This window comes from Tachyglossus aculeatus, chromosome 4, assembly GCF_015852505.1.
Source record: "Tachyglossus aculeatus isolate mTacAcu1 chromosome 4, mTacAcu1.pri, whole genome shotgun sequence".
In the NCBI taxonomy this organism is placed as follows: Eukaryota; Metazoa; Chordata; class Mammalia; order Monotremata; family Tachyglossidae; genus Tachyglossus; species Tachyglossus aculeatus.
Window position 1 is genome coordinate 39,250,893 of NC_052069.1, and position 27,513 is coordinate 39,278,405.

General features: G+C 41.7%; 1 protein-coding gene across 1 annotated transcript in view; it reads right to left on the reverse strand.

Annotated features, from left to right (window-relative positions):
• COL24A1 (collagen type XXIV alpha 1 chain) overlaps positions 1-27,513 on the reverse strand; it is a 500,281-nt gene that overhangs the window by 257,979 nt on the left and 214,789 nt on the right. Inside the window, exons 21-24 of the mRNA XM_038745410.1 lie at positions 14,583-14,636; positions 12,086-12,130; positions 8,586-8,639; positions 2,075-2,119 (exon numbers count right to left, since the gene is read on the reverse strand). Of these exons, the coding sequence (XP_038601338.1) occupies positions 2,075-2,119; positions 8,586-8,639; positions 12,086-12,130; positions 14,583-14,636 (198 nt within the window). The remainder of the gene's footprint in view (positions 1-2,074; positions 2,120-8,585; positions 8,640-12,085; positions 12,131-14,582; positions 14,637-27,513) is intronic.

A 27,513-nucleotide genomic window follows, 5' to 3' on the forward strand; every position in this document is an offset into this window, starting at 1 on the left:
AAAACCAAACATACTAACAAAATAAAATAAATAGAATATTCTTTATTGCTGTATTGTATTCATTCATTCATTCATTGTACTTTCCCAAGTGCTTAGTACAGTGCTCTGCACACAGTAAGCACTCAATAAATATGATTGAATGAATGACTGAACATACTGTGAAGAACAAATGAAGTCTTCCTCCACCTTAGCCAAATTCAGACAGAATTGGACATTGGACATTGCCAAGATCCGCCCTTTCCTCTCCATCCAAACCGCTACCCTGCTCATTCAAGCTCTCATCCTATCCTGTCTGGACTACTGCACTAGCCTTCTCTCTGATCTCCCATCCTCGTGTCTCTCTCCACTTCAATCCATACTTCACGCTGCTGCCCGGATTATCTTTGTCCAGAAACGCTCTGGACATATTACTCCCCTCCTCAAAAATCTCCAATGGCTACCGATCAATCTGCGCATCAGGCAGAAACTCCTCACCCTGGGCTTCAAGGCTGTCCATCACCTCGCCCCCTCCTACCTCACCTCCCTTCTCTCCTTCTACTGCCCAGCCCGCACCCTCCGCTCCTCCACCGCTAATCTCCTCACTGTACCTCGCTCTCGCCTGTCCCGCCATCGACCCCCGGCCCACGTCCTCCCCCGGGCCTGGAATGCCCTCCCTCTGCCCATCCGCCAAGCTAGCTCTCTTCCTCCCTTCAAGGCCCTGCTGAGAGCTCACCTCCTCCAGGAGGCCTTCCCAGACTGAGCCCCTTCTTTCCTCTCCCCCCTCGTCCCCCTCTCCATCCCCCCCGTCTTACCTCCTTCCCTTCCCCACAGCACCTGTATATATGTATATATGGTTGTACATATTTATTACTCTATTTATTTATTTATTTATTTATTTTACCTGTACATTTCTATCCTACTTATTTTATTTTGTTGGTATGTTTGGTTCTGTTCTCTGTCTCCCCCTTTTAGACTGTGAGCCCACTGTTGGGTAGGGACTGTCTCTATGTGATGCCAATTTGTACTTCCCAAGCGCTTAGTACAGTGCTCTGCACATAGTAAGCACTCAATAAATACGATTGATTGATTGATTGATTGATTGATTGATTGGACCTAGAAGCAAAGCCTATGGATTTTCAGAGCAGTGCTCTTTCCACTGGACCAAAAGCAGGGCTATGCTCAAGATTCCATCTTCATCAGTGGTACTTATTGAGTACTTACTTTGCGCAGAGCACTATATTGGAGGAGTGCAATACAATAAAGTTGGCAAACATTGCAAATCTGACCACCTTGTACAGAATTTGATCAAGGGTAAATGAGGTGTGAAATGGTAAAGGAGGTGATAACTGAGGTCATTTATGGGAAAAATCCTCACAAAAGCTAAGCAGTATTTTCCTCTAGTCTCCTCTGTATACGGGCTTCCTGTGAAATAAATAGGTCTTACATAAGACAGTATCTTAAGTGGATACATTCAATAAGAATTAACAATTGTGCCATTTGTTTAGCACTTACTATGTGCCAGGCATTGTAGTAAGCATTGGGTTAGATACCAGACAATCATGACCTCATGAAACTCACAGTCTAAGAAAGACAGAGAACCGGTATTTAATTCCCATTTGACAGATGAGGAAACTCTGGTACAGACATAATAATAATAATAATAATGGTATTTGTTAAGCACTTACTATGTGCAAAGCACTATTCTAAGCACTGGAGAGGTTACAAGGTGATCAGGTTGTCCCATGGGGGGCTCACAGTTTTAATTTCCATTTTACAAACGAGGTAACTGAAGCACAGAGAAATTAATTGACTTGCCCAAAGTCACACAGCTGACAGTTGTAGGAGCTGGGACTTGAACTCATGACCTCTGACTCCAAAGCCCGTGCTCTTTCCACTGAGCCACACTGCTTCTACAGACATGTTAAGTGACCTGCCCAAGATCTCACATCAGGCAAGTGGCAGAGTCAGGTTTAGAACCCAGTTCCTCTGAGAACATAGGTGGCATTTGAAGTGCTGAAGTTGCCTGTTAACATCATTGCAAAATGGTTCTAAATAGTGAATATAGAAAACAGGAGAAAAATGAAAATAAGCTTACTGCTTCACCAATTTTTCCAAGGTTTCCTTGATCTCCTGATTCTCCCTGAAACATAGAACATAGAAAATACAAATTTTGATAGATGGTGCTTTCAATGAGACTTTCATCTTCCCAGCTTAATCATTTTATCATTTTATAAGCTAAACTCCACATAGGGCCAACTATTTAAATTGGAAAGGCAAGAGGAATCTTAAATAATTTTTTTCCAATGAATTTTGGTTTTTATTACCCTTAAGTGCATAACTTTCTTTCAATGATACATACTTTAATGAAATACTGTATTCCTTCTGACTCACTGTTTTATGAACATGGTTAAAAGCATGTTTTTCTGGTGAATGCCCTGTGAGAAAAGCCCTTCATAATAATAATAATAATAATGGTATTTAATAATTCTGGTATTTGTTAAGTGCTTACTATGTCCCAGGGCCCTGTACTAAGCTCTGGGGTGGATACAAACAAATCAGGTTGGGCACAGTCCCTTGTCCCACTTGAGGCTCTCATAATCTGAATTGATCAATCAATTAATGGTACTTATTGAGTCCTTGTGTGTAGAGTAATAATAATAATGGTATTTATTAAGCTCTTACTATGTGCCAGGCACTGTACTAAGTGCTGGGGTGGATACAAGCAAATCGGGTTGGACATGGTCCCTTTCCCACATGAGGCTCACAGTCTCAATCCCCATTTTACAAATGAGGGAACCAAGGCATAGAGAAGTGAAGTGGCATGCCCTAGGTCACAAAGCAGACAATGACAAAGCTGGGATTAGAACCCATGACCTCATGCTCCTAGGCCCATGCTCTAGCCACTAAATGCTTGGGAGGGGCCACTACAACAGAGTTGGTGGACACGTTCCCTGCCCTTGTGGAGTTTATAGTCTTATTGGGGTAGAGAAGCAGTAAAATAAATTATGGATCTGAAATAATAATAATGACAATTAATATTACGGTATTTGTTAAGTGCTTACTATGTGCCGAGTACTGTTCTAAGCACTGGGGTAGATACAGGTGAACACGTTGTCCCACGTGGGGCTCACAGTTTTAATCTGCATTTTACAGATAAATTAACTGAGGCACAGAGAATTTAAGCAGCTTGCCCAAGGTCACACAGCAGACAAGTGGTGGAACCGGGATTAGAACTCACGTCCTCTGACTCCCAAACCACTAAGCTAAGCTGCTTCCCAACTGTACAGTGCTGTGTGGGGGAGTGGTGGTGAATATTAGGGGCTTAAAGGATACAAATCCAAGTGCATAGGTGATGCAGAGGAAGACGGAGTAGAGGAAATAAGGGCTAGTCGGGGAAGACTTCTTGGAGTTAGAGGTGGAAGGAGAGGGATAATCTTGCAGCACTGGGCTTCTCAATGGGATTTGTGCTGGTGAAAGAGCAATTCCAAAGGCGGGAACTGCAGTTGAAAGTAGAGTTTGCTCAGCACTGGAAAGACTACTAGGAGATGACTAGGGAGTCTGGTGATTCCAATTTTAGCCCCAACTCCTCCGATTTGCAGTGTGATCCTGGAAGTCATCTAACCTCTGTCTGCCAAAGTCATAAAATTATATAGTTATATATACATCTCATCTTATCCCTGCCCGGGAAAGGGCTTACCATCTGACAGGGGAGGCAATAGGCATTAATTGGCGAATAGGCCACAGTTAGGAGTGGTAGGGGATGTGAAAGGTGTGATAAGTAATGGATAAACTGATGAACTGCTGGGATGTGTTGGGATGACTGATGGGAGGGCATGACCTGAAGAATAGGACGATTCTTTAAAGGAGATTTTCTGGAGGAGGCGGCTTTTAAGCTGGGCCTTGGGATGTGCTTTGATGACGCTTTGTGGGGAGAGACAGGGAGAAAAGGTATCAGCAGTGGGTGGGAGGTGAGGAAAATCAAGACTAAAACACAGTTAGAAGAGGCTTGGACTAGTGGAAAGAGCATGTGCCAAGGAGTCAGAAGACATGAGTTCTAATCTCAGCTCCTCCACTTATCTGCTGGATGAGCTTGGGCGACTCATTTCACTTCTCTGTGCCTCAGTTATCACATCTGTAAAACAGGGATTAAAGCCGTGAGCCCCATGTGGGTCAGGGATGGTGTCCAATCTGATTATCTTGTTTGTACCTACCTCAGAAGTTAATAGAGTGCTCGGCATGCAGTAAGCATTTAGCAAATGCCATTAAAAAAAATCAAAGTGGAAATGTGATTTTTGTTCCACTCTGACCTCCTCACTATGAACCTCACTTGTGGAGTCAGATGCACAATCAATCCATTAGTTAATTAACAGTTGTTAAGTAATTACTTTGTGCACAGCACGTACTGAGTGCTTTGGCACAGTGGATGGCTGGGAGGCAGAAGGTCAGGGGTTCTAATCTTGGCTCCTCCACCTGTCTGCTGTGTGACCTTGGGCAAGTCGTTTCACTTCTCTGGATCTCAGTTACCTCCTCTGTAAAATGGGGGTTACGATTGTGAACCCCATATAGGACAGGGGCTGTGTCCAACTTGATTTGCTCGTATCCACCCTAGCACTTAGTACAATGGCTGGCACATAGGAAGTGCTTAGCAAGTACCATAATTAATAATCACAGTAATTATTAATTAATTAAATATTATTAATAATTAACAATATCACTGTTATCCTATAAATAATATTATTGATCAATAATATCAGTAATTACATTGTTATATGCTATAATTATAATATATTATTATTATTTTATGGAGCTTCAAATCTAGTGGGGGAGACAGACATTAAAATTAAATACAAGTAATAATACAAAAATAGTATTAATTAATAATAGTAATTGTATTATAATATATACTATAATTATAATATTATAATAATGTTATATTACTTATTATTATTATTATTATTAATATTGAGCTTAAAATTTAGTGGGGGAGACAGACATTAAAATTAAATACAAGTAGGAAGAAGCAATAGAATATATAGATATAGATTACTGAGGTTGAGGAGGAAGGCAGGGCAGTGTGCTTAATTCTGTTGTGTGTTGTCTGTTGTGTGACCTTGGGCAAGTCATTTCACTTCTTTGGGCCTCAGTTATCTCATCTGTAAAATGGGGATTGAGACTGTGAGCCCCACATGGGACAGGGACTGTTTCCAACCTGATTTGCTTGTATCCATGCCGGCGCTTAGTATAGTGCTTGGCACACAGTAAATAATAATAATAATAATAATAATAATAATGGCATTTATTAAGCGCTTACTATGTGCAAAGCACTGTTCTCAGCGCTGGGGAGGTTACAAGGTGATGATAGTAATAATAATGGTGGCATTTACTAAGGACTTACTATGTTCAAAGCACTGTTCTAAGCGCTGGGGAGGTTACAAGGTGATGATAATAATAATAATGATGGCATTTATTAAGCATTTACTATGTGCAAAGCACTGTTCTAAGCGCTGGGGAGGTTACAAGGTGATGATAATAATAATAATGATGGCATTTATTAAGCGCTTACTATGTGCAAAGCACTGTTCTAAGTGCTGGGGAGGTTACAAGGTGATAATAATAATAATGATGGCATTTATTAAGCGCTTACTATGTGCTAAGCACTGTTCTAAGCACTGGGGAGGTTACAAGGTGACGATAATAATAATAATGATGGCATTTATTAAGCGTTTACTATGTGCAAAGCACTGTTCTAAGCGCTTGGGAGGTTACAAGGTGATGATAATAATAATAATAATGATGGCATTTATTAAGTGCTTACTATGTGCAAAGCACTGTTCTAAGCACTGGGGAGGTTACAAGGTGATGATAATAATAATGATGGCATTTATTAAGTGCTTACTATGTGGAAAGCACTGTTCTACGATGATCAGGTTGCCCCACGGGGGGCTCACAGTCTTCATCCCCATTTTACAGATGAGGTAACTGAGGCACAGGGGAAAGAAGCAGTCAGATTCTTCTCACTTTCCCAACAAGTCTGGGGGGAGGTGGAGAAGGTGAGCCTCCTTGGAAGAGAGTGGAAGGAGAGACCACGTCATCTGATGTGAGCCAGGACTCAGTGATGGTGAGGACGAGTAATGGCTCACCCTCGTATCTCCCACCGCCGACCTCTCGCCCACATCCTGTATATATGTATATACCTGTATATATGTATATATGTTTGTACATATTTATTACTCTATTTATTTATTTATTTATTTATTTTACTTGTACATATCTATCCTATTTATTTTATTTTGTTAGTATGTTTGGTTTTGTTCTCTGTCTCCCCCTTTTAGACTGTGAGCCCACTGTTGGGTAGGGACTGTCTCTATATGTTGCCAATTTGTACTTCCCAAGCGCTTAGTACAGTGCTCTGCACATAGTAAGCACTCAATAAATACGATTGATGATGATGATGATGATGATCCTGACTCTGGCCTGGAAGGCCTTCCTTCTTCATAGCCCACATACAATTACTCTCCCCAACTTCAAAGCCTCATTGAAGGCTGTCTCCTCCAAGAGGTCTTTCCTGACTTAGTCCTCTTTTCCTTTTCTTCCACCCCCTTCTGTGTTGCCCTGACTTAATAATAATAATAATAATAACAATAACAGTACTTGCTAAATGATTACTATGTCCTAAGCACTGTTCTAAGCACTGGGGTAGATACAAGTTAAGCAGGTTGGACACAGTCTTTGTCCCACATGGGGCTCACAGTCTTAATCCCCATTTTACAGATGAGGCAACTGAGGCCCAGAGAAGTGAAGCGACTTGCCCAAGATCACACAGCAGACCTATGGTGGAGTTGGAATTAGAACCCACGTCCTTCTGATTCCCAGGCCTATGCTCTATCCATTACGCCAGGCTGTTTCTCCACTTCCCTTTATTACTCCCTTTATTCATCTCCCCCTCTCAGCCCCAAAGCACTTATGTACATATCTGTAATTTTATTTATTTATATTAATTTCTGTATCCCCCACTTCTAGACTGCAAACTTGTGGGCAGGGAATGTGTCTGTCATATTGTTATATTTTTCTCTCCCAAGCGTTTAGTACAGCGCTTGGCATACAGAGCGTTCAATAAATACGACTGACTGACTGATTGCCTAGTGTGAGCCAGGTCTCAGTGATGGTGAGGACATGCAGTGAATGGGGCAGAAACAGATGGAGGATGAATGGGAATCAGCCAGTGATGGAAGTAGCTTCCAAAGGGTTGATAATAATAATAATAATGATGGCATTTATTAAGCGCTTACTATGTGCAAAGCATCGTTCTACGCACTGGGGAGGTTACAAGGTGATCAGGTTGTCCCACGGTGGGCTCCCAATCTTCATCCCCATTTTACAGATGAGGTAACTGAGGCCCAGAGAAGTAATGTGACTTGCCCAAAGTCACAGAGCTGTCAATTGGCGGAGCCAGGATTTGAACCCATGACCTCTGACTCTAAAGCCCCTCAGGCTCTTTCCACTGAGCCACGCTGCTTCTCATAGCACCAGGCTGAGGGACTAGGGTAGGGCTTGAGAAGCCAAAAGCATCGTCTATCGTTCAAGCAGACAAGGTGACTTTGGGGCTTCTGGGCACTTTAGGAGGTGGGGCTAGTAGACTGTGAGACTGTGAGCCCTACTGAGAGCTCACCTCCTCCAGGAGGCCTTCCCAGACTGAGCCCTCTCCTTCCTCTCCCCATCCCCATCCCCCTTCTAGACTGTGAGCCCACTGTTGGGTAGGGACCGTCTCTATATGTTGCCAACTTGTACTTCCCAAGCGCTTAGTACAGTGCTGTGCACACAGTAAGCACTCAATAAATACGATTGAATGAAATGAATGAATGAATGAATAGTAGAACCTATTTCCCATAATATGACCTTGAGTGCACAAAACTATGCTTGTTAAGCACCGGCCTAGGAGTCAGAATGACCAGGATTCTAATCCCGGCTCCACCACTGGTCTGCTGTGTGACTTGGGACACATCACTTCACTTCTCTGTGCCTCAGTTTCCTCATCTGTAAAATGGGGATTAAGACTGTGAGTCCCCGGTGGGACAGGGACTGTGTCCAGCCTGATTATCTTGTATTCATTCATTCAATGGTATTTATTGAGCGCTTAATGTGTGCAGAGCACTGCACTAGGTGCTTGGGAAAATACAATAGAACAATAAACAGTAAAATCTACCCCAGCACTTACTATAGTGCTTGGCATATAGTATGTGCTTAACAAATACCAGAATTGCTATTATTATTATAGGGAGTCATTAAGTGGCTGTTTGCAGAGTTTGGCTCAAATCTTGCTCACCAAGTGCTTATTACAGTGCTCTGCACACAGAAAGTATTCAATAAATGCTATTGATTGGTTGATTAAAAAGCATTGTTGGTCCATGTGGACTTGAAAATTGGACATCAGTAGCTTCAGAAATACAGTACTCATACTATGAGGTGTGTTTTCAAATTTCATTGAAATTTTAAACGGCTCATGTCAGGGCTTCTTTCAGGTCTTGGGCTACTGTTAATCTGCATGGTTATCATACCTCCCCTCAAAATGCATCTATGCCCAAGTATGTTAGAATCAATAGATTTACCTTCAATCCTTCTGGTCCTGGTTCACCAGCATAGCCCTTCCGACCTGGTTTTCCCTAGAATTGGAAAAAGGACGAGAAGATGGAAGAAAGAAAGGAAGGGAGGTTGGGGATGGGGGTGGGGGGCGGGGGGAGATATATGAGAGATCAAGAAAGAGAAATGAAAGAAACATTTTAGACTAGATTTTAAAATCTTCAGTTTGGTCCATTTTTACTACAATTGGACATTTCTCACCATTTTTGAAAGCTTCTTTTTGAGGTTTACACACAGATTTTTCTTGGTGAGATAGCTAGAACATTGCAAATGGTGTTGATTTCATTTGCATTAGGCAGTGAGCGTTTATGTGTGGACTAACTACTGTTTTATGCCCGATCAAACCACACAATTAAAATTACAGCCTTAACATTTCCTTAAGAAAACCTCTACCCTCAACATGGAGTCTGGAATAGTACATGAGTGCTTAATGAGATGTTGGGGCTGTGTAATGTCATCTTCTTCTTAGGACGCACATGTTTTCGAGAACTTCTATTCTGTAGTTTATCCAGAATAAAAGAATATTCCATTAGTACTTCAAAATGGAGCGATGGCTGTTTTAGATGTAAAATTAGCCTCCCTACAGTATGTCTGGACCTGAAATATTTTCAGATAGGTGGCCAGTGGCAGCATTCAAAAAAACCAGGCCCCATAAGGTACTAGAAATCACACACATTCCTCCAGCATGCAATGCAACATGATGACATCCTACAGATAATAATAATAATGATGGTATTTGTTAAGTGCTTACTATGTGCCAAGCACTGTTCGAAGCACTGAGGTAGATACAAAGTAATCAGGTTGTCCCATGTGGGGCTCTCAGTCTTGGTCCCCATTTTACAGATGAGGTAACTGAGGCACAGAGAAGTGAAGTGACTTGCCCGAAGTCATCCAGCAGAAGGGTGGCAGAGCCAGGATTAGAACCCACGACCTCTGACTCCCAAGCCCGGGCTCCTGCCACTAAGCCACGCTGCTTCATAGATGCCTTGTCTGTGGAAGTATGCTTGTTTCCAACTGAACCACAGGCAATTGTCCTGGATCTTCTGAGTTTCCCAACTTCTTCAGAGCCATCAAGGAGAAGCAGCAGGGCTTAGTGGACTGACCATGGGCCTGGGAATCAGAAGGTCATGGGTCCTAATCCTGGCTACCTGCCACATGTCTGCTGGTTGACCTTGGGCAAGTTACTTCACTTCTCTGGGCCTCAGATACCTCATCTATTAAATGGGGATTAAGACTGTGAGCCCTATGTTGGTCAGAGACTCTCCAACCTAGCTTGTATCTATCCCAGAGCTTAGAACAGTGTTGGATATATAGTAAGTGCTTAACAGGTGCCATCATTTTTATTAATTACTAACAAATTCTACTCTCAGGTCTCTCTAAATACAAGCTGCCAATTCTAGGATGCTGAACTCTCTCACAGAGCAGAGTACTAGAGATGTTAGGTGCTTGAAATAAAAATACCGTCCATCAAGACATCCGGAACTGAATTCCCTCCTGGCAGGGGACAGGCCAACTTGAAACTAGGCAACTGACCATCTTAACTGAGAAATAGTTTCACCTGCTCAAGGAAAGGTAAGTTTATTATGCTGTAGAGAAGCAGCATGGCCTAATGGATAGAACACAACCCTTGGAGTTAGAAGATCCTGGGTTCTAATCTGGCCCTGCCACTTGTCTGTTGCATGACCTTGGGTGAGTCACTTCATTACGCTGTGCCTCAGTTACCTCATCTGTAAAATGGGGTGGGGATTAAGACTGTGAGCCCCTTGTGGGACAGGGACTGTGTTCAACCCAATTTACTTGTCTTCATCCAGTGCTTAGTACAGTGCCGTGCATAGAGAAAGCGCTTAACAAATACCGTAATTATGATTTTTTATCATCACACTCTCTCAAGTGTAGTACAATGCTATGCACATAGTAAGTGCTCAATAAATCCCATTAATTGATTGATTAAGGACAGCTGGCCCCAAACTATTTCAAAGAGAAATCTGAATTTTCTGTGAAATCCTAAGATTTCTTGGTCTTAGCACCTGTTTCTGGGTAGACACCAGGAATAATAATAATAATAATAATAATAATAATAATAATAATAATAATAATAGTTGTTAAGCACTTACTATTTCCCATTCACTATTCTAAACACTGGGGTAGATACAAGTTAAAAAGGTTGGACGCAGTCCCTGTCCCACATGGGGCTCAAACTCTTAATTCCCATTTTACAGATGAGGGAACTGAGACACCAAGAAGTGAAGTGACTTGTTTAAGGTCACCCAGCAGACAAGCGGCAGAGTCAGAATTAGAACCCAGGTCCTTCTGGGTTCTATGTGTGATACCGTATGAAATTTGGACCCTCAGTGATGGAGTTTCCCATGAGGAATGATGGAGACTGTGAGCTCGTTGTGGGCAGGGAATATGTCTGTTTGTTGTTATATTGTGCCTTCCCAAGATCTTAACACAGTGCTCTGCACACAGTAAGCGCTCAATAAATATGACTGACAATGAATTGAGTGCAGACCCAGCTCAGCAGGAAAATGCTGCTCTTTTGGGAAAAACAAGCCTTACATCTGTAGCATATAAAAACGGTATCTTATTAATGCCTCCCAATAACGGAGGTGTTGGAATCAGGAATCGAATCTAATGGCTAAATGAGGTTTCTATTGATTAGCTACAGATATCAACCCCCCATCCCAGTAAACACAGAAAATTCAGACTTGTTCCCTGAGGTTTGTTACCCAGTCATTATGAGTGAAGTTTTTTGTAAACAAGAACTAATATAAAAGTTAATTTTCAAGGCAACTTTTTCACATCTTCAGGTAATTTATATGAAGGTATGAGTTAAAGTGGAATGCTGTGAAAAGGTTACTAATTGCATTATGAGTGGATAAAGAGAACCTAAGAAGGGACCCTTTAATTTCTGAGTTCACTGTTGGAGAAGGAAACCTCGAGACTTCTACAATTGAAAGTTTCCTAGTGAAAATGGAAAACTAAGTGGTTTCATGGGACTTGAGATTGGGTAATGCCAGCTCAAATTTCTTCAAAAATCTAAATATATCTTCAAAACCAAGTCTTCATTCTTCACAAATGAGATTCCGTGAAAAAAGAACGGCCTAAATTTGTCTTGTTTTTCTAACGTTCATTTTTGGCCATTCTTAAACAAATTTGGAGTCCCATAATGCTGCAAAAATTGCCAAGGAATTTGGCATCTTAGAATCTTTGGAGTGTTGTCAGATATGATTTGTACAAATGACTACAGTTAATAAAGAAATAGATCAAGAGCAAGCATTTTATCCTTTAATATGTCCCTGAAGAATTCCAAATTGAAGTCTTCTGTTTTGACTTGTTCTTCATTGCCCCAGGCCAAGGTCTGTAGTGGTGTTTCTGCACTCCATTGTGAGTGATCATCATAAGGTTCATTTTAAAATTATTGGGCATTTTTGCTCCAGGGACACTCTTTTACTTAAGCGATACATACCGTTGGTCCCAAACCTCCTGGTGTACCCACTGGACCTTCTTCTCCCTAAAAAAAGAAAATCAGAGTTTGCGGTGACATGAAAAAAAATCCCAAAAAACCTAGAGATAAGCAAACTAGAATTCTTCCCAATTGGTTTAAATTTTGAAAATCATTAAACATTCTGGACAGCATGCTGAAAGAAGCATCTGCATTGATGTGAGACAGATTTGATAATAATAATACTGATGATGATGATGATGATGATGACAGTGATGGTATTTGTAAAGTGCTTACTATGTGCGAGGCACTGTATTTAGTGCTGGGATGGATACAAGCAAATCAGGTTGGACACAGCCCCTGTCCCACATGGGGCTCACAATCTCAATCTCCATTTGACAGATGAGGGAACTGAGGCCCAGAGAAGTGAAGTGCCATGCCCAAGGTCACATGGAAGACAAGTGGTGGATCTGGGATTAGAACTAATGACCTTCTAACTCGAGCCCCCTGCTCTCTCCACTCCACCATGCTATTTGATCCATGTAGAAGGAAACCTATACTGCAATATTGCTACATAGAGACACAGTGGATAATTATCTTAGTAACTGAAGCCCCCAAAACTCTCTATGAGCAGAATGGTCATGTCAGTAGAACATCACCAACTCAGTTATTTTTTTAATGGTACTAGTTAAGTGCTTCTTATGTGCCAAGAACTATACTAAGCGCTGAGGTAGACACAAAATAACCACGTTGGACATGCCCACATGGGACTCACAGTCTAAACTGGAGGGAGAAGAGTTTATTCCCCATTTTACTGAGGCACAGAGAAATGAAGTGAATTGCCCCAGGTTCATTCATTCATTCATTCAGTAGTATTTATTGAGCGCTTACTGTGTGCAGAGCACTGTACTAAGCGCTTGGAAAGTACAATTCAGCAACAGATAGAGACGATCTCTACCCAACAACAGGCTCACAGTCTAGAAAGCGGCGGAGCTAGAATAGAATACAGGCCTGTGCTCTTTCCACTAAGACATACTGCTTTCAGTTTCAAGTGGAATCAAGCTAATAGAGAAGTTTCCTAAGGCCTGAAATGCATTGGACCTATGATCTCTCAATAGTTGGGATTTCCCAGAAATTTAGAGCTGTTCTCTTCTTTTGTCACACTCTCATTTTTGGCGTCTGTGGGCCAAAGAAGGAAATCCTCTAGCAAGAAACTGGAAAGACTTCAGGCCTGAGACTGAGGACATGGGTTAATAATAATGAATAATTATTATTATGGGAAGTAGCATGGCCTAGTGGTAAGAGCCTGGTCTCAGGAGTCAGAGGTTGTGGGTTCTAATCCCAGCTCTGCCACTTGTCTGCTGTTGACCTTGGGCAAGTCACTTAACTTCTCTGTGTCCCAGTTACCTCATCTGCAAAATGGGGATTGAGACTGTGAGCCCCATGTGGGACAACCTGATTACCTTCTATCTACCCCAGTGCTCAGAACAGTGCTTGGCACGTAGTAAGCACTTAAAAAATACCATTATTAATATTATTATTATTATTATTATTAATTATGGTACTTGCTAAGCACTTCCTATGTGCCAAGCACTGTTCTAAGCACTGGGGTAGATACAAGTTAATCAGGTTGGACATAGTCCCTGTCCTACATAGGGTTCACACTCTTAATCCTCATTTAACAGATGAGGAAACTGAGGCCCAGAGAAGCTAAATGACTCCCCCAAGGTTACACAGCAGACATGTGGTGGAGCCAGTTCTAACCCTAACTCTGCCAAATGCTTGCTGTGTGACCTTGGGCCAGTCACAACTTCTTTTTGTCTCGGTTTCCTCAACTATAAAATGGGGATTAAATCCAACTCCCTCCTATTGTAAGCCCCATGTGGGACAGAGACTGTGTCCAACCTGATTAAATTGTATCTACCCCAGTACTTAGAACAGCTCTAGACACATAGTAAGCACTTCACATAATAATAATAATAATAACAATAATAATGGTAATAATAATGATGAGAGGGATCTGAAAGCTTTCATATTCATTTTTGTACATTAAAAATGAAAATATCGAGCACCCCATCATTATATTATTAAATATTCTGATTCTATTCCTTTAAATTTAGATTTATAGTTCCTTACATTTGAACACTATAGATAGAACATAGCTCAACATTACCTACTCAGCTTATTTGATTTACAGGTATTTTTCTGAAACTAATGAAAAAAAAACTGAGCCATAAATACAAAACAGTAAATAATACTTAATTCCGGAGTACAGATGAGATTTTGGCCCAAATTCTTGAGACCTTCCAAGGAGACCACTGAACTAAATCATTTAATAAATGCTGAGTACTGCAAAATGAATCAAAACTCTATTCAACACTGGCCAAAATAAAATGGAAACTTTAAATCTTCCTTGGCAAAAGTTGTACATGCCAAAGCAACATTTTCTTTAAGCATAAGTTGCTTATGAAAAGGGAAAATCTGAAGAAAAATTTTTGAGTTGACATGATTTTCCTCATACCTCAGTTCCCTTGGGGCCAGGCAGTCCTGGAGGGCCTCTGCTACCCAAAAGTCCCTGAAAATGAAAACATGCATTTACAGTAAAGTTTATATCAATCAATCAATCAATCAATCATTGGTATTTACTGAGCACTTACTGTGTACTCTTGGGAGAGTACAACACAGTACAGTGAGCTTACAGTCTAGAGGGGGAGACAGGCATTAATATAAATTTTAAAATTACAGATCTGTACATATTACATATATGCTGTGGGGCTGAGGGTGGGGTGAATTCCAAATTCATTCATTTATTCATTCAATCATATTTATTGAGTGCTTACTGTGTGCAGAGCACTGTGCTAAGCGCTTGGGAAGTACAAGTTGGCAGCATATAGAGACGGTCCCTACCCAACAACGGGCTCACAGTCTAGAAGGGGGAGACAGACAATAAAACACGTGGACAGGTGTCAAGGCATCAGAATAAATAGAAATAAAGCTATTTATTAAACATCATTAACAAAATAAATAGAATAGTAAATATGTACAAGTAAAATAGAGTAATAAATCTGTACAAACATATATACAGGTGCGGTGGGGAGAGGAAGGAGGTAGGGAGGGGGGGATTGGGGGGAGGAGAGGAAAAAGGGGGCTCAGTCTGGGAAGGCATCTAGATGCCCAAAGGGTATGGATCCTAGAACCTAGACAGCACAGAAGAGAGAGCTCTCTAAACAACCACGTTCTCTTCAGTCTGGTTTGTTTAATCTTGTTTCTACTGCTAGAGAGCTAAAGCAGAGGAAGAGATGACACCACTTTCTGGGTTTAATTAATGATAATAATAATAATAATTCTGGTATTTGTTAAGCGCTTACTCTGTGCCAGGCACTTTACTAAGCTCTGGGGTAGATACAAATAAATTGGGTTGGACCCAATCCCTGTCCCACATGGGTCTCGCAGTCATTTTAGTAGAGAAACAGCATGGTGTAATGAAGCAGCATGGTATAGTGGATGAAGCACGGGCCTTAGTGGGAGTTAGAAGGTCATGGGTTCTAATCCCGGCTCCACCACTTGTCTGCTGTGTGACCTTGGGCAAACCACTTCACTCCTCTGGGTCTCACTTACCTCATACGTGAAAAATGGGGATTAAGACTGCGAGTTCAATCTGGGACAGGGACTGTGTCCAACCTGATTAACTTGTATTTAACTCAGTGCTCAGGAAGAACAGTGCTTGGCACAAAGTAAGTGCTTAACAAGTACCATAATTCTTAGTAATAGCATTTTTTGAACACCAACTGGGTGAGATGCCCTGTTTAGGGCCTTCTGTATGGAGGGCATCTTGGGCTAATGGGCTTGTTCTTCCCAATCAATCTCTACCTCCCTAAGTCATGTCATACCCTCAGCCATGCTTAGCCCCGGTGTCCGTATCACTTTATGCCATCTTTCTAGTATCTTCATTCATTCATTCAATCCTATTTATTGAGCACTTACAGTGTGCAGAGCATTGTGCTAAGCACTCGGGGGACTACAATACAACAATAAACAGACCCTCCCCACAATGAGCATCAGTCAATAGTATTTATTGAGCACTTACTGTGCACAGAGCACTGTACTAAATGCTTGGGTGAGAACAATATAACAGACATGTTCCCTGCTTATAGTGAGCTTACTTCTTAGAGGGGTAGACTGAGATGAATGCAAATAAATCCAGATATGTACATAAGTGCTGTGGGGCTGGGAGGGGGTTGAATAAAGGGAGCAAATTTAATTTTTGGCTATTGTTTTTTCCAATTGTATCTTTTTTATTGAAAATATTGGATTGGTCTCTCTCTCTCTCTGCCTCCTCCATTAGTTGGAAGTCTCATTAGACTATGCTCCCCCAAGAGCAGGGGGTGTATCATTTGTGTATATATCTATAATTCTATTTATCTATTTTGATACTATTGATGTCTATCTACTTGTTTTGTTGTCTGTGAGCTGTGTGTGTCTTCTTGACTGTGAGCCCGTTGTTGGGTAAGGATTATCTCTATCTGTAGCCAAACTGTACTTTCCAAGTGCTTAGTACAATGCTCTACACACAGTAAATGCTCATTAAATATGATCGAATGAATGCATCATTTACATTTATTGTATGTTCTTGATCACCTAGTAGAGAGCTCTGCACCCAGTAATAATAATAATTATGGCATTTGTTAAGCGTTTATTAGGTGCCAGTCACTGTATTAAGCGCTGGAATCAATCAATGCTGCTGATGACGACAAGGTGGATGGGCTTCTCCTGGAGTGGGGAAAGTGTTTGGAGTTGAGGAACCAACGGCTGTTTTATGTCTTTTTCCGCAAAAGTGGGTCTAGTCCTTGGAACCATCCCTTTCTAACTGCTTCCAAGCTTGGCTTAAGGGAGGCAGTGGTCGCCGAAGCTGAGAGAGTGTCACACCAGCTGATTTGCAAGCACCAAGCACCTCTGAATATCACAGAGTGAGGGGCAGGGATCCCTTAAAGCATGGAGTTCTTCTTGGGTCATTATGACTTCTTGGCAAGCCTGTCTGACCCTAGAGTTTGTTTCCCATGTGACTTTACAGCTACTTCATTTCAGCCAAATGAGGTTTACGCTGAGAACTGTAATCAGTACACCCAGAATGATCTATAGCAATTCACTTTGAGAAGAATCATGGAATGCTGTAGACTCTAGAATTGTAAACTTGTTTGTGGGCAGGGAATGTGTCTGTTTATTGTTATATTGTACTCGCCCAAGCGCTTAGTACAGTGCTCCCCCCACAGTAAGCACTCAATAAATAGGATTGACTGACTGAATGCATTTCTCTTTCCCGCCTATTACTCCATCCAGCCACACAGACACTCACACAATGATGCTGCTGTATCATGGGCTGGAATACTGCTGTTTAGATAGGACCTCAAATCAGGCTTTACCTAGAAATTCATTCATTCATTCAATCGTATTTATTCATTCATTCAATCGTATTTATTGAGCGCTTACTGTGTGCAGAGCACTGTACTAAGCGCTTGGGAAGTACAAGTTGGCAACATATAGAGACGGTTCCTACCCAACAACGGGCTCACAGTCTAGACGGGGGAGTCAGACAACAAAACAAAACATTTGGACAGGTGTCATCAGAACAAATAGAATTAAAGCTAAATGCACATCATTAACAAAATAAATGGAATAGTAAATAGAAATCTTACAGAGTCATCTAGATGAGATGACTCTTATACCGGAGCCAAGCAAAAACAGAGAATTTGAGAGAATAAATGATACCTCCATTTCCTTCAGAGCAGAATGCACTGAATACTTTCTGCCATAATTCATAAAGAATATGGTTTCTTGAATAACAGCACGCTACTCAACCTGACGATAGCTCTGAACATATTAAGATGTAACCAAGTTTGGTAAAAAAAGAGCCCTATACTTCAAAATTAATAGAATTAATTCTAGTTTCCATTCCTATTCTGAGGTTTTAGGCCCATGAACGGAAAATTAAGGTCTTCTTTAGTGCATTGCCAAAGTGTCCTGGAAAAAATTATGCTTGTCAGTAAATGGGTTACCCTGAATCTGTGACACAGTGTATACAATTTCCCCACTGACCCCCTTGTCCAAGCTCAGTAGAACTCTACAAAAATTTACACTCAGTACTAGCCAAACAAACCACTTCTAAGTGAATGAAAGCTGTCTTAAGATGTTTCCGTGGTTCAGTATATATAACTAAAGAAACCATCTTGATAATAATGTGTTCAGGATGTCTGCCTCATTTTTTGAGTCCATTTCAACATTACCATTCTGAAGGCTAACATGGAGGGGAAAAAAAAAAAAACCCAGGACAAAACAATTGCTTCACATCTTCCAAAACTAAAAGCATATTTCATTTCAATTTCACTTCGCAACAGCCTTGTTATATTGTGGGGCAGGATCAAAATCAGGGTTGCTCCTTTAAAGTTTCGTACAGTTTCACAAACCAATCGCCATAGTTTTAAATGGACTGATTTTAGACCTGCCGTGAACCCAGAAGGGGAGCCCTGTTCTGTGAATCCTAGATCCTAGTTCCACGGAATCATTCATTCATTCAATCGTATTTAAATCGTAGTTAAAATAAATGCGATTGATTGATTGATTGATTGAGCGCTTACTGTATGCAGAACATTGTACTAAGCGCTTGGGAATTACAAGTTGGCAACATATAGAGATGGTCTCTACCCACCAATGGGCTCACAGTCTGGAATCACAGAGGATATCCCTGTGGGCAGGGAAGGTGTCTGTTTATTGTTATATTGTATTCTCCCAAATACTTTGTGCAACGCTTTGCACATAGTAAGGGCTCAATAACTATGTCTGAATGAACGATATGCTGCAAGGTAAACAGACCCAGCTGGTCTCCTGAAAACTGGTTGTCCCACATGGGTGGCATTACTAGTGCCCATCCACCAAGCTAGCTGTCTTCCTTCCTTCAAGGCCCTACTGAGAGCTCACTTCCTCCAGGAGGCCTTCCCAGACTGAGCCCCCTCCTTCCTCTCCCCCTTGCCCCCCTCTCCATCCACCCCATTTTACCTCCTTCCCTTCCCCACAGTACCTGTATATATGTATATATGTTTGTACATATTTATTACTCTATTTATTTATTTATTTATTTTACTTGTACATATCTATTCTATTTATTTTATTTTTGTTAATATGTTTGGTTTTGTTCTCTGTCTCCCCCTTCTAGACTGTGAGCCCACTGTTGGGTAGGGACTGTCTCTATACCAACTTGTACTTCCCAAGCGCTTAGTACAGTGCTCTGCACACAGTAAGTGCTCAATAAATACGATTGATTGATTGATTGATTGACAACTGCCTTCTTTTTCATCTTGCTGCAGCAGTTTCAGCAAAATGTCAGGATTGCTTTGGCTGCAGTAGAGTTGTGAGCACAGAAACTATAAACTGTGTACCCACTGGCAATGTGCAATGAGGATGGGGTAAGAGGCAGCATGGACTAGTGGACAGAGTACGGGCCACGGAGTCAGAAGGACCTGGGTTTTAATCCCGGCTCTGCCACTTACCTGTTCTGTGACCTTGGGCAAGTCACTTAACTTCCCTGTGCCTCGGTTCCCTCATCTGTAAAATGGGGACAAAGCCCGTGAGCTCTATGTGGGACATGGACTGGATCCAGCCCGATTAGCTTGCATCCACCCCTATGCTTAGAACGGTGCCTGGCACATAATAAGGGTTTAACAAAATACTGTTATTCTTATTACTCCTTCTTGTTACACTCCACATTCCAGCAAGAACAGCAGGATGGGACAGTGTGAGGGTTGCTGCATAAACCATCATCACTATAATTCATTCCTTCGTGCAGGTTCTCAGCACTGAAGTGTCAGACCTGAGGTTCATCTTTGGTTGCTAACGGGAGTTCTCCGTCAATCTTGGAGCTCACTGAATTCAGTTTAACCCCGGTAATTCTAGTTAAATGTGAATCAGTTAAATAATAATAATAATAATAATAATAATAATAATGGCATTTATTAAGTGCTTACTATGTGCAAAGCACTGTTCTAAGCGCTGAGGAGGTTACAAGGTGATCAGGTTGTCCATGTGGGGCTCACAGTCTTAATCCCCATTTTACAGATGAGGTAACTGAGGCACAGAGGAGTGAAGAGACTTGCCCAAAGTCACACAGCTGACAGTTGGCGGAGCCGGGATTTGAACCCATGACTTCTGACTCCAAAGCCCGTGCTCTTTCCACTGAGTCACGCTGCTTCTCTGTTAAAATGTTAAAAAAAAAAGTTAAAATGCATCTTGTTAAAATTCTGTGAAGAAAGAGGGTGGGGTGAGATTTGGGGGCTGAGGACTTAGGTGAATAGGTGATGCAGTAACGGGGGAAACAGGATAGGGAAGTGACAGATTAATCAAGGAAGGTTTCCTGGAGGAGGTGTGATTTTAGTAGGGGTTATTTTAGCAGGGCTTCTTCATATTCTCCTGCAGCTGGTAAAAGAGGTTATATCTGTTAACCTCCACATGGTAGAAAAGTTTCCTTCTTCAAACCAAGCTTCTTTCATTTGTCATTTGTTGAGAGAGAAAGGAAAGAGGGGAACCAAGGATATAATATCTCCTCTAGACTGTAAACTAGTTGTGGGCAGGAAATGTGTATGTATATTGTTATAGTGTACTCTCCCAAGAGCTTAGTACAGTGCTCTGCGTTCACACATCAAGTGCTCAATACATTTGACTGACTGACTGACTGAACTAGCACAAATTCCAGATTAATGAAGTCCAAAGAAATGGCATTTGAGTGATTTTCATTTATTCTTTCCTCTAACTTTTCAGCAATTGCACGATGATAAATGAAATTAGCTTTTCTGTGTTTTCAATCCGCTATGTCATTTGAAACATTTCCAAAACCCAGATTGTCAATAATTATTCTGAGAACTAACTGCTTACATCTCTTTGCTTCACAGGGCTAAAGCGAGTGTTGGGGTAAAACTTGAACAAAAAACCCAAGAGTTGAGACAGAAATACCGAATTCTACCCTGGCCAAGCCCTCAGCTCCTACTAAATGGTTCTGAAGAGGCTAGAGACGCTCTGTGGAACCATCCTTTGCTCCAGATCTGGGTTTTCCTGAAAGTAATGTGCTGGTTCCCAGAAAGGGAGTTAGGATATATATGTATATATGTTTGTACATATTTATTACTCTATTTATTTATTTATTTTATTTGTACGTATCTATTCTATTTATTTTATTCTGTTAGTATGTTTGGTTTTGTCTCTGTCCCCCCCTTTTAGACTGTGAGCCCACTGTTGGGTAGGGACTGTCTCTATATGTTGCCAATTTGTACTTCCCAAGCGCTTAGTACAGTGCTCTGCACATAGTAAGCGCTCAATAAATACAATTGATGATGATGATGATGATCCTTCACCTCGCCTCTGTCTATGCAGCTCAGTTTCCCAGTGGAATAAGTGACCAATGGAGTCATTGTGAAGCAGTATGGCCTAGTGGATAGAGGACGAGCCTAGAATTTTTAATTACCTGGTTTTAATCCCGGCTCCGCCGACTGTCTGCTGTGTGACCTTGGGTAAACCACTTCATTTTATGGGCCTCAGCTACCTCATCCAAATATGGAGAGTAAGATGGTGAGCCCTATGTGGAACAGGAACTGTTCCAGGTGAGCCGAGATTAGAACCCACATCCTTTCACTCCCAAGGCCGTGCTCTTTCCACTAAGCCACTTGTCTGCTGTGTCACCTTGGGGAAGTCACTTCACTTCTCTGGGCCCTAGTTACCTCATCTGGAAAATGGGGACTGAGACTGTGAGCCCGACGTGGGACAGGGACCGGGTCCAACTCAATTTATTTGTACCCACCCCAGTGCTTAGTACAGTGCCTGGCACTTAGTAAGTGCTTAACAAACACCACAGTTATTATTGTTAGATTAACTTGTATCTACTCTAGTGCTGACTACAGTGCCTGATGCATAGCAAGCACTTAACAAATACCATAAAAAAAGAGGAAAAGATTACGATTGCTTACCTCACAATTGGGAAATTGTAATTCACATGCCTTAAAGTCCTGCATTGCTAGAAATTCAGGTCCACTCTGATTCTTGATTGAATTGGCCCAGTTCCAATCCCTTTTGACAGCATTTGGGTTCCTAGTGCTCCTGAATTCTCTCCTCTGGGTGCTAGAAGCAGTGTGGCTTAATGGCTAGAGCATGGGCCTGGGAGTTCGAAGGACCTGGGTTCTAATCCTGCCTCTGCCACGTGTCTGCTGTATGACCTTGGGCAAGTCACTTCCTTCTCTAGGCCTCAGTTACCTTATCTGGAAAGTGGGGATTAAGACTGTGAGCCTTATATGGGACAGTCACTACGTCCAACACAATTACCTTGCATCTACTCCAGCACTTAGTTGAATGCCTGGCACAAAGTAAGCACTTAAGTACAGTGCTCTGCACACAGTAAGTGCTCAATAAATACGACTGAATAAATGAATGAAATGCCACAATTATTATTATTATTGCCACCATGCATGCACAATTGCCTTGGGACCCCATGGGTGGAAGAGACCTGGGAAATGGTTCTCAGGTGATCCTAAATTCAGCCATTTCTAGTATGGTAGTTCCTCTTCACTAAAATAAAAGGGAAACAGAGATTGGATGAAATCACCCTTCATATGGCCCAAATGGCTTTGTGCTAACCTAACCAGAGTATAAGGGTTCCAAATTTGGGGTACTTGAATTAAGAGACTTCCAACTTGCCATCCAAAATCTGGATGATAGGACCCCTAAAAGTCCTCCTTTCAGCCAACAGAGGCGGCAGGGCAGTGATGGTGGTTAAATATATATTTTACTTCTCCGTCACTCACTGTTATTTATGCTCCCTCTGTCACTATTTCTCTCTCCTCACTCTGTGTGGTTGTCTGTTTCTCCATGAGCTCACTGTGGGCAGGGAATACATCCATTTGTTGTTTTATTGTACTCTCCCAAGCACCTGGTAAAGTGCTTTGCAAATAGTAAGCACTCAATAAATACAACTGAGTGAATTCTGTACTGTCTCTGTCACCTTTCCTTTCATTTTCTGTGTCTCTCTCACTCTGCTTTCCCTCCCTATCTTTTTGGCTCTGCCCTCCAGAAGGCATGAGTGCCCTCTATACCACTCTGTACTCTGGAAAATAAAATCACCTCACCAAAGGATGCTGTACGGAACTGCTCAGCAGAGGATTAATTCAAATGTATTTATTGAGAGGATGCTACTTCTTTAAACACATCGCTCTTCCTGATAGAGCTGGCTCCTCAGCTCTCTGTGAACCCTTCAAAAGCACCAATTTACTCTGGACCTGAGGGTAGTCTCACTGAGTAGGTTTCTCTGAAATATATTTCTCTTTTCATTGTCAGCATGATCACCATCACTTTTATCTAATATATTTGATTGTCAATCCCTAAGAGGGAAATAGCCACAGAACAAAATTATGCCCATCAGCTATTTTAAATACTGAATGATAACCTCCAGATTCTTGTCCTTTTCTTAACCTAGGAGTCAGTGGACCTGTGTTCTAATCCTAGCTCTGCAACTTGTCCGATGTGTGCCCTTGAGTAAGTCACTTCACTTTTCTGTGCCTTAGCTACCTCATCTGTAAAATGGGAATTCCTGTTCTCCCTCTCCTCTAGACCGTGAGCCCAATATAAGACAGAAATTGCAACCAACTTGTTTAATTTGTATGTACCCCAATGGCACATAGTTAGCACTTAACAAATACCACAGTTATTATTACTTCCATCAGCTATTTTATATGCCAAATGACAATGATCCTCAGATTTTTGCACATATCACAACCTGGGAGTCAAGGGATCTGAGTTATAATCCCAGATCCAGCACTTTCCTGCTGTGTGACCTTGGGTAAATCACTTAATTTTCTGAATCACTTAATTTTCTGTGCCTCGATTTCCTCATCTGTAAAATGGGGATCAAATACCTGTTCACTCTCCTATTTAAACCATGAGCCCCATGTGGGACAGGGCTCATGCGTCCGATCTGATTTTCTAGTACTTTGCTCAGTTACAGTATTTGGCATGTAGTGAACGTTTAACAAATTCAACAATTCCACTCCTCTCTGGCTCTGCGCCTTGTCTGCGGTGTGACCTTGGGCAAGTCACTTCACTTCTCTGTGCCTCTGTTACCTCATCTGTAAAATGAGGATTAAGACTGTGAGCCCCATGTTAGACAAGGACTGCGTCCAAGCCAATTTGTTTGTATCCAACTCAGCACTTAATACAGTGTCTGGCGCATAGTGAGTGCTTAACAAATAGCATAATTATTATTATTATCACAACTATTATTGTTAGCACAATCATCTTTAGGGTGGAAGTTTAGGTGGGCAGTGAGATGGATCTAGTTAATTTGCCACTATAACCCAGATCACGTGCTTCATTCCACTCAAGTCAAACTGCTCATGTGCCTCATACTTGTTACCTTCCCTCCTGCCTAGAGTGCTCTTCCCTTTCACATTCATTCATTCATTCAATCGTATTTATTGAGCACTTACTGTGTGCAGACACTGTACTAAGTGCTTGGGAAGTACAAGTTGGCAACATATAGAGACGGTCCTTACCCAACAGTCTAGAAGGGCAGAGCACCAGTCTCCCCATCTTGAGAGTCTTGCTGAAATTGCATTTCCTACCAAAGACTTTCCTTGATTAACTTCTCATTGCCCCACCTATTTCCTAGTGCCAAGATGGGTATGAACATTCCCTTTCTCCCCCTTCCCCCTGCTCCCCTAATTGCACTTTATGCTCTGTTGCTTTTGCTATAGGTAATTCCCCTGCTAGATTTTGAAGCTCTTTAAGGGCAGGGATCATGTCTACCAACTCTATTTCACTCTCTCAGGTGCTGAATATAGTGATCCACACAGAGCAAATGCTCAATAAATACTACCGATAGATTGAAATTATTTTTTTCAAGAGTTGTCAGTCTATCAAACTCTTCCTCCATATTCATTTCGATCGGTATCATCAACGGTAGTTGTTTATAATGGCATTTATTAAGCGCTTACTATGTACAAAGCACTGTTGTTAATCACTTACTGTGTGCAGAGCACTTTGCTGTGCCCTTGGAAGAGTACAATATAAAAGAGCTGGTAGATCCATTACCTTCCCCCAGAGAGTCATTTTCTGATTCTGTAATGAATGAGAACTCTTTCTTTTAAAGGAAATTTTGTCTGTGGAAATTGCAGGCAGGTGAGGGAAAATAAAGAGCAACCAAGTGATAGAAAATAAAAAGTGAACCCAAAGCAAAACTTCTTCCAAGTCCTGTGGTATGCAACGGCTGTATTTTCGCATTTCCAGTCTCAAACAGCCTTGCTTTCTCTGCTGTAATGAGCTACATAAGGAAGCTTTTGTATTTTGGTAATGCTCCATCTGAAATGTAAGCTACCAATTTTCCTTGATTAGCCTGGCCTGCTCTCTGCTGCAACTGAAGAAGTCAATGAGCTATGGGGAATGTGGAATCCTGTAAAGTTACATAATTCTTTATCAAATGAATCCTGGAGCCTCTCAATGTCTGCAAGCTTCTTAGAATTTTCATATTATTATTATTTTTTTTCATCTGGGAAGATATAATAGGTTTTCCTTTCATTGAAATGGAAGAAACAAGGATTATCGGCAAGTGCTCCCTCCTTCCTCTCCCCCTCGTCCCCCTCTCCATCTCCCCCGTCTTACCTCCTTCCCTTCCCCACAGCACCTGTATATATGTATATATGTTTGTACATATTTATTACTCTATTTATTTATTTATTTATTTATTCTGCTTGTACGTATCTATTGTATTTATTTTATTTTGTTAATATGTTTGGTTTTGTTCTCTGTCTCCCCCTTCTAGACTGTGAGCCACTGCTGGGTAGGGACTGTCTCTATATGTTGCCAACTTGTACTTCCCAAGCGCTTAGTACAGTGCTCTGCACACAGTAAGCACTCAATAAGTACAATTGATTGATTGATTGATTGATTAATAATAATGACAGTATTTGTTAAGTGCTTGCTATGTGCAAAGCACTGTTCTAAATGCTGGGGGGATACCAGGTGATCAGGTTGTCCCACGTGGGGCTCACAGTCTTAATTCCCATTTTACAGATGAGGTAACTGAGGCTCAGAGAAGTTAAGTGACTTGCCCAAGGTCACACAGCAGACATGTGGTGGGACTTGAACCCATGATCTCTGACTCCAAAACCCATGCTCTTTCCACTGAGCCATGCTGCTTTTCTGGGTGTAAATCTGGGTGTCGTGGTGGATGATATTTTGACATGTCATTTTCCACCTCGGGGCCAGACTTGATTCATTCTTTCATTCAATCGTTATTTATCGAGACCTTATTGTGTGCAGAGCACTGAACTAAGCTCTTGGGAGAGTACAACATAACATTAAACAGACAGATTCCCTACCCACAATGAGGTTACAGTCTAGGTGATGCCATGGGGACATTACCTGATGCCCCAGGGACATTCACTGGGCAGCTCCATTTCCTCCCTAGGCTAATACTGCTCCCCAAACCCTGATTTCTGCCTCTCAGTATAAAAGACAGATGCTGCTCGGGGTCTTAAGTGGCAGACTTGCTAGATTCTGGCTGCCCCATTTCCTACTCTGGCCCCAATCTTCACTTGCCAGCAACTAACTCAGTTAGTTACTCTGTCGCTTGGCCAAACTCTTCATCTTCCCACCCAAACCTTGTTCTCCCCCTGAGTTTACCATCACTGTACTGTAATAATAAGAATAATAATAATGATATTAATAATGGTATTTGTAAGGCACTTACTATTTGTACCAAGCACTGTTCTAAGCTCTGGGGTAGATCCTAGGTAGTCAGGTTGTTCCACGTAGGGATCACAGTCCCTGTCCCACCTGGGGCTCACAGTCTCAATCCCCATTTTACAGCTGAGGTAACTGAGGCACAGAGAAGTTAAGTGATTTGTCCAAGGTCACACAGCAGACAATTGGCAGAGCTGGGATTAGAACCCATGTCCTCTGACTCCCAAGCCCATGCTCTTTTTGCTAAGGTACGCTGCTTCTCTGTAGATAACACCACTATCCTCCCGATCTCACAAGCCCATAACCTCACATTATCCTGCACTTGTCTCTCTCATTCAACCCAAGTATTCAATGTGTCACCAAATCCTGTCGGTTCTACCTTCACAACACAACTAAAAACTTGTTTGGTTTTGTTGTCTGTCTCCCCCTTCTAGACTGTGAGCCCGTTGTTCGGTGGGGACTGTCTCTATATGTTGCCGACTTATACTTCCCAAGTGCTTAGTACAGTGCTCTGCACACAGTAAGCACTCTTTAAATACGATTGAATGAATGAATGAATGAATATAAACTGCCCTTTCCTCTCCATCTAAACTGCCACCACGTTGATCCAAGCATTTATTCTACCCCACCCTGACTACTGCATCAGCTTTCTTGCTGACCTTCTTTCCTTAATAATAATAATGATG